Genomic DNA, 14,140 nt, shown 5'->3' on the forward strand with positions numbered 1-14,140 from the left:
TCTGTAGCGTGTCTTTGGCGTGTCTTTGGTGTCTTTGGCGTGTCCCTGGCGTGTCTTTGGTGTCTTTGGCGTGTCCCTGGCGTGTCTTTGGCGTGTCTTTGGTGTCTTTGGCGTGTCTGTAGCGTGTCTTTGGCGTGTCTTTGGTGTCTTTGGCGTGTCCCTGGCGTGTCTTTGGCGTGTCTTTGGTGTCTTTGGCGTGTCCCTGGCGTGTCTTTGGCGTGTCCCTGGCGTGTCTTTGGTGTCTTTGGTGTCTTTGGCGTGTCTTTGGCGTGTCTTTGGCGTGTCTTTGGCGTGTCCTTGGCGTGTCTTTGGCGTGTCCTTGGCGTGTCCCTGGCGTGTCTTTGGTGTCTTTGGCGTGTCTTTGGTGTCTTTGGCGTGTCTTTGGCGTGTCTTTGGCGTGTCTGTAGCGTGTCTGTGGCGTGTCCGTGGCGTGTCTGTGGCGTGTCCCTGGCGTGTCCGTGGCGTGTCTGTGGCGTGTCTTTGGCGTGTCCCTGGCGTGTCCCTGGCGTCTCGATGTCAGCGCTGCAGCTTCCTGCCGAGCTGTGGCTGCAGGTGTTCAGCTTCCTGTCCTGGAAAGACAAACTGAGCGTGCGAAGCACCTGCTCGCACTTCAGGGACCTGCTGGATAAGTCCCGCCCCCTGTGGCGAGGCTTTAGCGTCGTGCTGCAGAACTTCTCCCGGTACAACCGTGCGTTCTGGCGCAGCCTGGCTCAGAGGCACGTGGACGGCGTGCTGTTGCGTTCAGGTAAGAGGAAACACCTGAAGCAGCTCTCCGCCTGGCTTCCTGCTCTCGAGGCGTTACGATTGGACGACTGGAGGGAAGGAGGCGTGGACGAGCTGAAGCTGTTCCACCGGCTGCAACGTCTGTCCTTCACGTCCTGTTTCACGCCGCTGAAGAGCGTGGACTTCCTGTTTCCTCTGAGTGATCAGCTGCTGCAGCTCAGACTCTGTAACGTGCAGCTCACCTGCAGCGCCGCTCACCTGCTCGCCGCCCTCAGTCAGCTGACCCGCCTCACCTCGCTGCTGCTGCACCACGACGGCAGCCTGAGGGTCCCGACGCTGAGCGGCGTCCTGACGCACCTGACGGAGCTGAGGCACCTGTCCTGGACCATGGTCACCTACAGGACGCTGTCACATGACTTCTTCAGCCCCGCCCAGCTCACAGCAGGTAACTGTGACATCACAGGGTCCAACACTGATGATGTCAGCAGAGTCCATAACAGGTGTAATCACAGGTGTAACAGGTGTAATCACAGGTGTAATCACAGGTGTAATCACAGGTGTAACAGGTGTAGTCACAGGTGTAATCACAGGTGTAATCACAGGTGTAATCACAGGTGTAACAGGTGTAATAACAGGTGTGATCACAGGTGTAATCACAGGTGTAATCACAGGTGTAACAGGTGTAATCACAGGTGTAATCACAGGTGTAGTCACAGGTGTAATCACAGGTGTGATCACAGGTGTAATCACAGGTGTAATCACAGGTGTAATCACAGGTGTAATCACAGGTGTAATCACAGGTGTAATCACAGGTGTAACAGGTGTAATAACAGGTGTAATCACAGGTGTAATCACAGGTGTAACAGGTGTAATCACAGGTGTAATCACAGGTGTGATCACAGGTGTGATCACAGGTGTAATCACAGGTGTAACAGGTGTAATCACAGGTGTAATCACAGGTGTGATAACAGGTGTAATCACAGGTGTAATCACAGGTGTGATCACAGGTGTGATCACAGGTGTGATCACAGGTGTAATCACAGGTGTGATCACAGGTGTAATCACAGGTGTGATCACAGGTGTAACAGGTGTAATCACAGGTATAATCACAGGTGTAATCACAGGTGTGATCACAGGTGTAATCACAGGTATAATCACAGGTGTGATCACAGGTGTAATCACAGGTGTGATCACAGGTGTAATCACAGGTGTAATCACAGGTATAATCACAGGTGTAATAACCTGTCTGTCTGCAGGGGGCGCTGCTCTGCAGCTGTCTCACCTCCAGCTGCTGAACTATGATGCTGTGGTGACACAGGAAGTGCTGCAGCCTTTGTCCCGCCTCCGCAGCCTGTCAATCTTCCACCTGTACTCTGTACCTGGACCCACCTGTCACCTGATAACATGGCTGACGTGTCTGCCCGAGCTGCACAGCCTCAGCGTGCACGGCGAGTTCTACTGTTCCTACTGTTCCTGTTGTTTCTATTGTGTCTATTGTTTCTATTGTTCCTCTACTGCCTCAGTGATGTCATGATGACCTCAGTGATGTCACCATGTCCTCAGTGATGTCATCATGACCTCAGTGATGTCACCATGACCTCAGTGATGTCATGATGACCTCAGTGATGTCATCATGACCTCAGTGATGTCACCATGACCTCAGTGATGTCACCATAACCTCAGTGATGTCATCATGACCTCAGTGATGTCACCATGACCTCAGTGATGTCATCATGACCTCAGTGATGTCACCATGACCTCAGTGATGTCACCATGGCCTCAGTGATGTCACCATGACCTCAGTGATGTCACCATGACCTCAGTGATGTCACCATGGCCTCAGTGATGTCACCATGACGTCAGTGATGTCACCATGACCTCAGTGATGTCACCATGACCTCACTCTGTGCTCGTCCAATAGGAGGCCACCCTCTGGCGGCGTACGCCGGCTGCGTGCCGTCCTCTCTGCTCAGCCTGAGCCTCTGCGTGGAGCTGCAGCCTGAGGACCTGCAGCAGGTGTCAGTCAGAGCGCCTCACCTGCAGCACCTGCACCTGGAGCCCTGGAGCTCCTCCCCCAGCCTGGTGAGGCTCCTCCCACAGCTGTTCCCTCAGCTGAGGACGCTGAGGATCCGGTGAGTCACCAAACCGACCACCACCATGGTGGGGACCACCACGACCACCACGACCGTGACCACCACCACCACCACCACAACCAAAACCACCGCCATGACCGCGACCACCGCCACCACCATGGTGGGGACCACCACGACCGTGACCACCACCACGACCGTGACCACCACCACCACCACAACCAAAACCACATCCATGACCACGACCACCACCACCACCACCACCACCACCACCACCACCACCACCACAACCAAAACCACCGCCATGACGACCGTGTCCACCACCACGGCTGAAATTCTGAATTGAAGCCGATTGTTTAAATGACAAAACTGAAAAAGCTGTGCGTCTCCGTAGTAACCCGGGGGTCTCCGTAGTAACCAGGGGGTCTCCGTAGTAACCCGGTGGTCTCCGTAGTAACCCGGGGGTCTCTGTAGTAACCCTGTGGTCTCCGTAGTAACCCGGTGGTCTCCGTAGTAACCCGGGGGTCTCTGTAGTAACCCTGTGGTCTCCGTAGTAACCTGGTGGTCTCCGTAGTAACCCGGGGGTCTCTGTAGTAACCCTGTGGTCTCCGTAGTAACCCGGGGGTCTCCGTAGTAACCCGGTGGTCTCTGTAGTAACCCGGGGGTCTCTGTAGTAACCCTGTGGTCTCCGTAGTAACCCTGTGGTCTCCGTAGTAGCCAGGGGGTCTCCGTAGTAACCAGGTGGTCTCCGTAGTAACCCGGGGGTCTCCGTAGTAACCCGGGGGTCTCTGTAGTAACCCGGGGGTCTCTGTAGTAACCCTGTGGTCTCCGTAGTAACCCTGTGGTCTCCGTAGTAACCCGGGGGTCTCCGTAGTAACCAGGTGGTCTCTGTAGTAACCCGGTGGTCTCTGTAGTAACCCGGGGGTCTCCGTAGTAACCCGGGGGTCTCCGTAGTAACCAGGTGGTCTCTGTAGTAACCAGGTGGTCTCCGTAGTAACCAGGTGGTCTCTGTAGTAACCAGGTGGTCTCTGTAGTAACCCGGTGGTCTCTGTAGTAACCAGGTGGTCTCCGTAGTTACCCGGGGGTCTCCGTAGTAACCCGGGGGTCTCCGTAGTAACCTGCTGCTGCTGTGGTTTCAGACACCAGAGCCTGTCGGACGGGGACTTCCTGTGTCTGCAGCAGCTGACGCGTCTTCACACTCTGGAGGTTCTGGACTCGTACTACAGACCGGACCCCTCAGACCCGACCCACGTGGTCCACCGGCCCAGTCCCCGTCTGCTGCAGCTGATCTCAGACCTGCAGGAACTGACCAATCACAGAGTCCGAGTCCTCACCAGCTCACACAGAGACCCGCTGTCCTGCCTCTGCGTCTGACCAATCACAGCGCTCCGTCTGACCAATCACAGTCCTGTCTGACCAATCACAGCGCTCCGTCTGACCAATCACAGCGCTCCGTCTGACCAATCACAGCGCTCCGTCTGACCAATCACAGCGCTCCGTCTGACCAATCACAGCGCTCCGTCTGACCAATCACAGCGCTCCGTCTGACCAATCACAGCGCTCCGTCTGACCAATCACAGTCCTGTCTGACCAATCACAGCGCTCCGTCTGACCAATCACAGCCCTGTCTGACCAATCACAGCACTCCGTCTGACCAATCACAGCCCCGTCTGACCAATCACAGCGCTCCCTCTGACCAATCACAGCTCTCTGACCAATCACAGCGCTCTGTGTGACCAATCACAGCCCTCTGACCAATCCCAGGCTGAGGGGTGGAGCCTGCCTTTAAGCATCACTGTTGCATGATGGGAAAGTTACTCACTGATTTATTTATTTATTGTTTTGTTTGTTTGATTAAAGTTGAATATTTAAAACAGCTGCTGTGTTTCCATGGCAACAGAAGAAAGGATCCGCTCTGAGAGTTCATCATTTTATCACTGAAGTCGTTTCGAGTGTGTGTGTGACTGTGTGTGTGTGTGCGTGTCTTTGCGTCTGTGTGAGTGTGTTTGAGTGTGTGTGTGCGTTTGTGTGTCTGCGTGAGTGTCTGTGTGTGAGAGTGTGTGTGTGCGTATGTGTTCGTGTGAGTGTGTAATAAGCTGCTCTGGCGCCACAGAGGGTCTTTATGTTTTTATAACCATACGGTTGCTGCAGCCTCCCGCACGTCCTGCACCACGGGTCTGGAGGGGGTCAGAGTCTGGAGGGGGTCGGGGTCTGGAGGGGGTCGGGGTCTGGAGGGGAACAGCAGACCTGTGAGGGCTGGAGGGGGTGGACGCCCAGAGCCAAGTACTCTGGTCTGGCTGCAGGGGGGGGGGCTGGGGTCTTCCCTGTGGGGGGGGTGTCAGGGCTTTGTGGGTTCAACTTCTTTTTTGTTGTTGAGACTCGATCTGGAGCCTTCAGCGACATCACGGGTTTGATGACGTCATCACAGGTTTGATGACGTCATCACAGGTTTGATGACGTCATCACAGGTTTGATGATGTCAGAGCGTTCAAAGAGCCACAAATAGAGAAAACAAATACTTTTATTTTGAAATTACAAACAGACTTCCTGTTCACGTATTTACAGCAGAAAAAAAACAAAACAATAAAATTCATATAAAAAACAAAAGTGTGTCGTCTTCAACGTGCAGTCCGTTATAAAACTCCCAGAATGCTTTGTGTTCACGTCACTCCGACGCCTCGTCCTCCTTAGGTTTCTTCTTCTTCTTCTTCTTTTTGGCGCTTTCCGCCACCTGCGACACACACACACACACACACGGGGACAGAGACACACACACACAGACACACACAGACACACACAGACACACACACACACACACGCACAGACACAGACACACACACATCGTTATAACATTTAAACCACTTTAACACTAAATGACCTAATTTCCAAACATGTCAGAAAGCTCGTTTACGTTAAATCAAGAGAACGTTTCAGATCAACGACGTGAACCAAAGTGATTTATCGATCTCTAGTTTCCTGTTTGAATGGAAACATCTTTGTTTCCACACTGACCTCAGGCTCCGCCTCCTCTGGTGCAGGCTCCGCCCCCTCTGCTTCAGGCTCCGCCTCCTCCAGCTTCGCCCTCTTCTCTTTCTTCTTCTTCTTCTTCTCTTTCTTCGTGTCCTCTGGCGTCGGCGTGCTGGGCGCCGTCGCCTCAGCGTCGCTGTCGGCCGCCTCCCTCTTCCTCTGCAGCACAAAGGTCAAAGGTCAGAGTCATGACATCATCAGGACCAGTCACGTGTGTGGACGCCGCGGCTGCAGCTGCGCGGCTCTAACGTCAGTGAAGCCATCAGACAAGGGTGATAGATCAGAGGTCCACACGGCCCGGAGGCTGCGGCGTCTACGGGTCATCACGTGGCTTCAGCTGCACACCGACACACACACACGGACCACACACACACACACACACACAGTAACATCTTACCTTTGCAGGCGTGTCACATGTCGGCTCAGTTGCCTTGGAGACGCTGTCAATCAAAACAAAACAGTTGTTAGTGAACTGACGGGCGTTGGTAACGGTCCTTGCATTGTGGTACGGCTCAATGTCGTGTAACTCGCACGTGCGCTCACATTAGCAGTGCATTGTGGGTATTTTATGGTGGACTACAGTGAATGAAATTAACCACGGTGAATGCGTTCAGGCTTTAGAGCGAACACGGGGCCCGTACCTGAAGTCCACGTAGCCCTCCTTCCAGTCGTGCGGCGTGCTGCCGTTGGGTTTCCCGTGTTTGTCCAGGAGGCCTTTCTGGATCATCATCTTCTTCTGACTCGCCTGAACAGAACCGCCTCGTCAGCACCGCGTCCACAGAACCACGACCCCCCCCCCCCATCATCATCAGGTCTTACCTTGGGCCCCAGGCCCCACTTCCGGGGGTACGTGTCCCGCTCCATGATGACCCTCTTGATCTTGGCCACCACGCCGTGGTCACACGTGGAGATCACCGCCGTGGTCATCAGAGCGACGGCTGCGGCACAACAACAGTGACTCAGTCTTTACAGTGGTTCTTTACGGCGACTCGGTTCTTTACGGCGACTCAGCCTCTACGGCGACTCGGTCTTTACGGCGACTCAGCCTCTACGGCGACTCAGCCTCTACGGCGACTCGGCCTCTACGGCGACTCGGCCTCTACGGCGACTCGGCCTCTACGGCGACTCGGTCTTTACGGCGACTCAGCCTCTACGGCGACTCAGTCTTTACAGCGACTCGTTATTACAGTGGTTCTGGTTCTTTAACGGACCCGGGTCAGAGCAGCCATCAGTTAAGGGTGATAGATGAAAGGTCCTCACGGCCCGGAGGCTGCGGCATCTATGACTCATCATGTGGCTTCAGCTGGACACGCACACACATGGGACACACACGGACAAACACGCACACACACACACACACCTGTGCAGATGGCCTCGCCCTTGGTCGTTATGACGACGATGTCCTGGTTCATCTCGATGCCGTCCTCGTAGCGCAGGACGCCCGGCAGCATGATCTTGGCCCCGTAACAAATGGCGTTCACCTGGAGACACGAGCGAGTCACAGACGTGTTAGTGGCGGCGACTCACGGCGCTGTGGCGTGACAACGACGAGGATGATGGCGGTGGCGGCGGACTCACGGCGCTGTCCTTCATCACCAGGCGCTTGTGCGACACCAGCAGCTTCTCCAGAGGGAAGATGACTCGGCGCAGGTACGACTCATCTTTGTTGTGGTCGAACTGCCACTGAGCGTCCAGGACGTCGTGCATCGTCACCATGTGGTCCTGACGACAAGAGGGAGGAGGTCAGAGGTCACAGGGAGGAGGTGGTCACAGAGAGGAGGAGGTCACAGAGAGGAGGTCACAGAGAGGAGGAGGTCACAGAGAGGAGGTCACAGTGAGGAGGTCAGAGGTCACAGGGAGGAGGTCAGAGGTCACAGAGTGGAGGGGGTCACAGGGAGGTCAGAGGTCATGTATAAATATAATATAAAGCGTTAGTCTGAAAGCATGACTACGGTTAACAAACTAAATCGTCGGCGCTGAACATTTATTATTATTCATTTGGATCGAGGGAAGACTCGCTCTGAACGCCACGACTACAGGAAAACCACCGCACAACCGTGGGTTCGATCCCCACCCCCCTCGTGTCCTTGGGAAAGACTTCACCTTGAGTGTGTGTGTCCCTGTGTGAGTGTGTGAGTGAGTGTGTGTGTGTCCCTGTGTGTGAGTCCGTGTGTGTGTGTGTGTGTGAGTGAGTGAGTGAGTGAGTGAGTGAGTGAGTGAGTGAGTGAGTGAGTGAGTGAGTGAGTGAGTGAGTGAGTGAGTGAGTGAGTGAGTGAGTGAGTGAGTGAGTGAGTGAGTGAGTGAGTGAGTGAGTGAGTGAGTGAGTGAGTGAGTGAGTGAGTGAGTGTGTGTGTGTGTGTGTGTGTGTGTGTGTGTGTGTGTGTGTGTGTGTGTGTGTGTGTGTGTGTGTGTGTGTGTGTGTGTGAGTGAGTGAGTGAGTGTGTGTGTGTGAGTGTGTGTGTGTGTGAGTGTGTCCCTGTGAGTGTGTATGTGTGAGTGTGTGTGTGTGAGTGTCCCTGTGAGTGAGTGTGAGTGTGAGTGTGAGTGTGTGTGTGTGTGTGTGTGTGTGAGTGTGTGAACGCTGTGTAAATAAAGCACTGCAGCTGCTGAGGACAGAAGCTGAAACCTCTGAAGGTTAAATATTAAAAATAATCTGATGTTTTTAATAAACTTTCATATTTTACGAGTTCTTTTGTTTTTAAACTAAAGTTTTTTATTCTCTGAAAAATCTGCGTTTTGGTCGCATGACGTTTCCACAGCAACGACCTCTGACCTTTAATGTTCATCTCATCTAAAGAGACGCTTCAGAAGTGACCTCAGAGTGATGTCACGATGATGTCAGCAGCCCGAGGCTCCGTGGTCACCACAGACGCCGTCACGCTCGCCTCGGCTGCAGCTTCCTGTGCCAGAGTCTAATTACCAGAGCGGCACCGAGCAGCCGGCCTGAACTCAACACTCTGACGTCACAGCAGGAACAGGAAGTGGCGCTCACCTTCTCTCCCAGCACGCCGGAGCGGACCCGCCTCAGCTCCTGCATCTGACCCCCGACCCCGAGCATCAGGCCCAGGTGGACGCACAGGGTCCGGATGTACGTCCCCGCTTCACAGCTCACCCAGAAGATGCCTGCAACAGAGTGACATCACGGTGACATCACAGCTCACACGCACGCCGTGGCCACACAGACCCGGTTCAACGTGGAACCTCCTCAGAACCCGAGGCTACACTCACCCAGCCTCCTCTCAGGGTCGTACTCGATCAGCTTGCTCTCGTAGACGGTTCGAACCCTCAGCTGCCGCTTCACAGCAGCGATGAGCGGCGGGCGCTGGAACAGGGCGCCCGTCAGCGTCTCCAACGCCTGAAGACAAACAGCCAATCAGAGCAGCCGCAGGGAGCAACAGTCTCAGGAGACATCCAATCACAGCGATTCTCTCATTTCTATAATTATAACGTTTATTTTCTACGTGAAGAATCTAAAGCCTCCTCCCGTTAGCTCCTCCCTGCTCTGGTTAGCTCCTTCCTGCTCTGGTTAGCTCCTCCCTGCTCTGGTTAGCTCCTCCCTGCCCTGGTTAGCTCCTCCCTGCTCTGGTTAGCTCCTCCCTGCTCTGGTTAGCTCCTCCCTGCTCTGGTTAGCCCCTCCCTGCCCTGGTTAGCTCCTCCCTGCTCTCGTTAGCTCCTCCCTGCTCTCGTTAGCTCCTCCCTGCTCTCGTTAGCTCCTCCCCGCTCCCGTTAGCTCCTCCCCGCTCCCGTTAGCTCCTCCCCGCTCCCATTAGCTCCTCCCTGCTCCCATTAGCTCCTCCCTGCTCTCTTGTTCACACACGGAGCAGGATTGAGGCTTCGGATGCTTCACGGTTCGAACTTCAGCTCGTTACTGATCATTAATTTAAGCGACCACATGACGGCGAGCGGCGGGACGTTCCCAGACTTACCCGGGCCAACGTGTGCTCGCTCTCAATCGCATTGTGCAGCCGAACGATTCCCACATACTCTTTACCTGCAACACACACACAGAGAGTAGTGAGGGGGCTGCTGGGGTTTACTGGCTCTCACGCCGCCGCGCGGAGACTCGCCGCCTACAGACTAACACTCATCAGTGACAGGAAGCTACATCGCTGTACCGGCGCTCTGCTGGGACTTGACCAACCGCGTGGCTCGATCCACGCAGACGATCAGACAGCCGGTGACCTTGGGGTCCAGAGTCCCGCTGTGACCCGTCTTCTCCACGCGCAGGATCCTCCGGATCCACGCCACGACCTCGTGGGACGACGGGTTCGCTGGTTTGTCCAGGTTGATGAAGCCCGACCTGACAGGAAGTAGTGCACATGTTAGCTTAGCATGACCCGACAGGAAGTAGTGCACATGTTAGCTTAGCATGACCAGACAGGAAGTAGTGCACAGGTTAGCTTAGCATGACCAGACAGGAAGGAGTGCACATGTTAGCTTAGCATGACCAGACAGGAAGTAGTGCACAGGTTAGCTTAGCATGACAGGAAGAAGTCCACTGCTGTTAGCATGTTAGCTTAGCATTACCTGACATAATCCTGGATGTTCCTCTTGAGCGGGTTGCTGCCACACGGGAGCGGCGTGTAATGAGCCGTGCGAATGTTCAGTTTATCAAAGTTCTGCAGGAAACAAAGTTTCATTATGAAATAAGAGGCTTTTATTTTGGCGGTGCGTTCTGACTTTATATAAAACGATGTTTCGGCGGCGTGGGATCAGAACAGTTAAATCGTCTTGGCGCCCGTCAGGTCGAGTCGGTCTCTCCGTGCGGTAACAGGACGCCGTCTGGCAGAACGCCAGGGCGGCGCCCGCACCGCGGTGGAGAGGCCCCGCCCCCAGAACGGGAGCAGAGGCAATGACTACAACCAAGATGGCCGCTCAGAGAATGGATAAACTTCTTCATCACTTCACACGCCGAAGAACCGCCACATTTACTCCAACGGGTTCAGAGGTGCGTTCAGGTACCATCAGGTGTGATCAGTCACAGACGCGGTGCGTTCAGGTACCTTCAGTCACAGGTAAAGTCAGGTGTGTTCAGTCACAGACGCGGTGCGTTCAGGAACCTTCAGTAACAGGTAAAGTCAGGTGTGTGCAGGTGCGGTGCGTTCAGGTACCTTCAGTCACAGGTAAAGTCAGGTGTGTTCAGTCACAGGTGCGGTGCCTTCAAGTACCTTGAGTAACAGGTAAAGTGTGTGCAGGTGCGGTGCATTCAGATGCCCTGAGTAACAGGTAAAGTCAGGTGTGTGCAGCTGCGGTGCGTTCAGGTACCTTGAGTAACAGGTAAAGTCAGGTGTGTTCAGGTGCGGTGCGTTCAGGTACCTTGAGTAACAGGTAACGTGTGTGCAGGTGCGGTGCGTTCAGGTACCGTGAGTAACAGGTAAAGTGTGTTCATGTGCAGTGCGTTCAGGTACCTTCAGTAACAGGTAAAGTCAGGTGTGTGCAGGTGCGGTGCGTTCAGGTACCTTGAGTCACAGGTAAAGTGTGTGCAGGTGCGGTGCGTTCAGGTACCTTGAGTAGCAGAGGCCACTGGGACGTGTCCAGAGACGTCACTTTCGACTCCGGTTGGATGAAAAAGTCTCCGCTCTGTTGGATTTCCTGTGAAAAACAAACGCTAAATTAAAAATCACATTAAACTTTAAACTAATATTAAACATCATTTTAACATAAATTAAACATAAACACATTAACTATAAACTTCGTACCCCGACTTCTTCCTCTGGGACTTTCTTCACCTTCTTCTTCTTCTTCACTGACGACGCTGAAACAAATAAACATATTTAACATTATATTATTTATAGTGTTGGAACAACCAAACATGGGAAACACTTTATTAATATTCATATATTTATTATTCTGCAGCTGCAGAGACTCATCAGAATAACTTTATATTAAACTTTGTTCAGATTAATGTAAGTTAATTCGTTTTTATTTGAGTTCTGAAAAATTAAAGTTAGTTTAGTTTTAACACATTTTCATTTGCTGATTAGTTTAAAATAAAGTTTCTGTTTTAAAGAGTTTTTTCTTAGAAAATTCACTTTGATGGATGAAAGTTTGCAAAAACAGAAAGATGAAAGTCACATTTCTTTCTTCTTCTGATTATGAAACAAACACGTGTTCCTGTGTGAATCAGAGCAGCTCAGTTTATTATTATTATTATTAAAGATCAGAATCTGATGTGTGTTAGAAACCTGATTATCTGGGATTTAAACCTGTTTTATCACTGAACCCTCTGATCCACACACACACACACTTAAACACACACACACACACACACACACACACACACACACACTTAAACACACACACACACACACACACACTTAAACGCTTGGGACCTTTGGAGCAAAGCAAACGTCCTTTTTTAACCTTTTCTTCAGCTTTGGTGAGAAGCACGTGGAGCCTCTGGACCCCACGTGGCTGTTAGCATCAGGCGGCTAACGCGGAGCTAACAGGTGCTCTGCAGTAATGAGACATCCCGTAAAGTCTCGCGCCTCTCCGTGACGCGTTAAATCCCGCTGTACCCGCTGACTCAGCCCGTGCACGTGTCCACACCGACACGGACCCGGGTAAAGTTCGAGTCCCGCGGTCCGAACCCGCCCGACCCCGCGGCTCGTTCAGCGCCACATGTGCGAGTCTGTGCCGGGAGGCGGAGCAGGCCGCGCGGCCCCCGGGGCTCCGACAGCCCCCGGTGCGGACACGGAGCACGCGCCGAGCCACCGCACCGGGACCACACGAACCGGAAACACACGGAACCAACTGTGCGTCACTAAATAAGAGTTTAACCTGAAACACGGCGCTCACGGGGCACTCTGGCGCGAGCCGCAGGTGACGTGTGCGCGTCAGATCCGGTCTGCGCCGGAAACACGAGTTTATTTAAACTTTGATGATTTAAACTTTTTATTTCTTTCGTTTAAAGATTTAAATTAAATTCAGTTTGTTAGGAACTGCTGCACGCGCTCACCTTCTGTGTCCGCCATCTTGATCTGAGAGACTGAAGCTCCGCCCCCTCCGCTTCTTCTTCTACTACTCCTGCTTCTTCTGCACTTCCGGTAGGCTGGAGGACTTCCGCCTCAGTGCTGCCCCCACCGGCCTGGATTATGTTACATTATATTAAATTATGATAATTCATATAAAATATTATATTATTAAACTACAGATTATATTAGAGATTATATTCTATGGTTTATAATTATATTACAGTTTATATTAAATATTCTATGCTTCAGATGCTGCTTCCTTTATTTCATTTGTTTTTATAATTTAATAATTTAGAAAATATTGAAACAGTTTTTATCGTCTGAACGGAGAAATTAAGAAATTTATGAAATCCTTTTTAAATAAAATAATAATAAATAAATCCAAGTAAATCTGGTGAAACGTGATTTATTTGAACAGAAAACATCTTTAAACATAAAAGAGTTCAAACTTATTTTAATAAAACTCAAAAAAAACAAAGAGGAACATTTAAATTTTTACCATGAATTAAAAAAAACACATTTAGTTTTGTTTCCATTTACATCCTGATGAAAATTCTCTTTAAATATTAAATAATTATTTTGGATTTATTAAAAAAACTTCAATAATTATTTTGACTCAGACGAAACAAAACAAGCGTTTAAAGTTCCTGTGACGTGATTGGTCGATGTAAAATTAATCACAATCATATTTTTAATATCTCATCAGCTGACACCGCGGCGGATTCATGGCGTCGGCTGATGAAGGCGTTTAGAAACGGCGAGCAAGAAGAGTTAGCGCCGTTAGCCACGCAAGACAGGATGTTGCTACGTCTACTAGCTAGCAGTTCATCTGCATTAGCAGTGAGATAACAAGCAAACAGCAGCTTGGGACTATTGTTAGCTACTGTTAGATAGCTGCTAATGTTTGCTACTGTTAGATAGCTGCTAATGTTAGCTACTGTTAGATAGCTGCTAATGTTAGCTACTGTTAGATAGCTGCTAATGTTAGCTACTGTTAGATAGCTGATAATATTAGCTACTGTTAGATAGCTGCTAATGTTAGCTACTGTTAGATAGCTGCTAATGTTAGCTACTGTTAAATAGCTGCTAATGTTTGCTACTGTTAGATAGCTGATAATGTTAGCTATTGTTAGATAGCTGCTAATGTAAGCTACTGTTAGATAGCTGCTAATGTTAGCCACTGTTAGATAGCTGCTAATGTTAGCCACTGTTAGATAGCTGCTAATGTTCACTACTGTTAAATAGCTGCTAATGTTAGCTATTGTTAGATAGCTGCTAATGTTAGCTACTGTTAGATAGCTGCTAATGTAAGCTACTGTTAGATAG

At 51.4% G+C, this 14,140-nt stretch overlaps 2 protein-coding genes across 2 annotated transcripts; one reads left to right on the plus strand and one right to left on the minus strand.

Moving 5' to 3' along the window:
* Window positions 1–425: 425 nt before the first annotated feature.
* LOC310955043 (uncharacterized protein) lies at window positions 426–4,616 on the plus strand. Its single transcript, XM_083924768.1, has 4 exons — window positions 426–1,168; window positions 1,980–2,171; window positions 2,645–2,855; window positions 3,953–4,616. Exons 1-4 carry the CDS (start codon window positions 514–516, stop codon window positions 4,185–4,187), a joined length of 1,293 nt encoding a protein of 430 aa, XP_083780894.1. The 5' UTR covers window positions 426–513; the 3' UTR covers window positions 4,188–4,616.
* Window positions 4,617–5,316: 700 nt separating this feature from the next.
* dkc1 (dyskeratosis congenita 1, dyskerin) lies at window positions 5,317–12,836 on the minus strand. Its single transcript, XM_083924682.1, has 15 exons — window positions 12,799–12,836; window positions 11,540–11,595; window positions 11,346–11,432; window positions 10,368–10,459; window positions 9,956–10,140; window positions 9,767–9,831; window positions 9,069–9,195; window positions 8,833–8,963; window positions 7,419–7,562; window positions 7,201–7,321; window positions 6,660–6,778; window positions 6,482–6,585; window positions 6,238–6,280; window positions 5,826–5,999; window positions 5,317–5,544 (listed from the first exon to the last, which is right to left on the minus strand). Exons 1-15 carry the CDS (start codon window positions 12,812–12,814, stop codon window positions 5,479–5,481), a joined length of 1,530 nt encoding a protein of 509 aa, XP_083780808.1. The 5' UTR covers window positions 12,815–12,836; the 3' UTR covers window positions 5,317–5,478.
* Between the last annotated feature and the right edge of the window lie 1,304 nt (window positions 12,837–14,140).

This window comes from Echiichthys vipera, assembly GCF_963691815.1.
Source record: "Echiichthys vipera genome assembly, chromosome: 12".
Taxonomy (NCBI): domain Eukaryota; kingdom Metazoa; phylum Chordata; class Actinopteri; order Perciformes; family Trachinidae; genus Echiichthys; species Echiichthys vipera.

What these genes read in the sequence shown, in the direction of transcription:
- LOC310955043 (XM_083924768.1), top strand. Translation starts at nt 514, where the DNA reads ATGTCAGCGCTGCAGCTTCCTGCCGAGCTGTGGCTGCAGGTGTTCAGC. An exon ending in CCCCGCCCAGCTCACAGCAG is followed by an intron (nt 1,169 to 1,979) that starts GTAACTGTGACA and finishes GTCTGTCTGCAG; the next exon opens with GGGGCGCTGCTCTGCAGCTG. An exon ending in GCACAGCCTCAGCGTGCACG is followed by an intron (nt 2,172 to 2,644) that starts GCGAGTTCTACT and finishes CTCGTCCAATAG; the next exon opens with GAGGCCACCCTCTGGCGGCG.
- dkc1 (XM_083924682.1), bottom strand. An exon ending in CGACCCTGAGAGGAGGCTGG is followed by an intron (nt 8,964 to 9,068) that starts GTGAGTGTAGCC and finishes ACTCTGTTGCAG; the next exon opens with GCATCTTCTGGGTGAGCTGT. An exon ending in GAGGGCTACGTGGACTTCAG is followed by an intron (nt 6,281 to 6,481) that starts GTACGGGCCCCG and finishes TTTGATTGACAG; the next exon opens with CGTCTCCAAGGCAACTGAGC.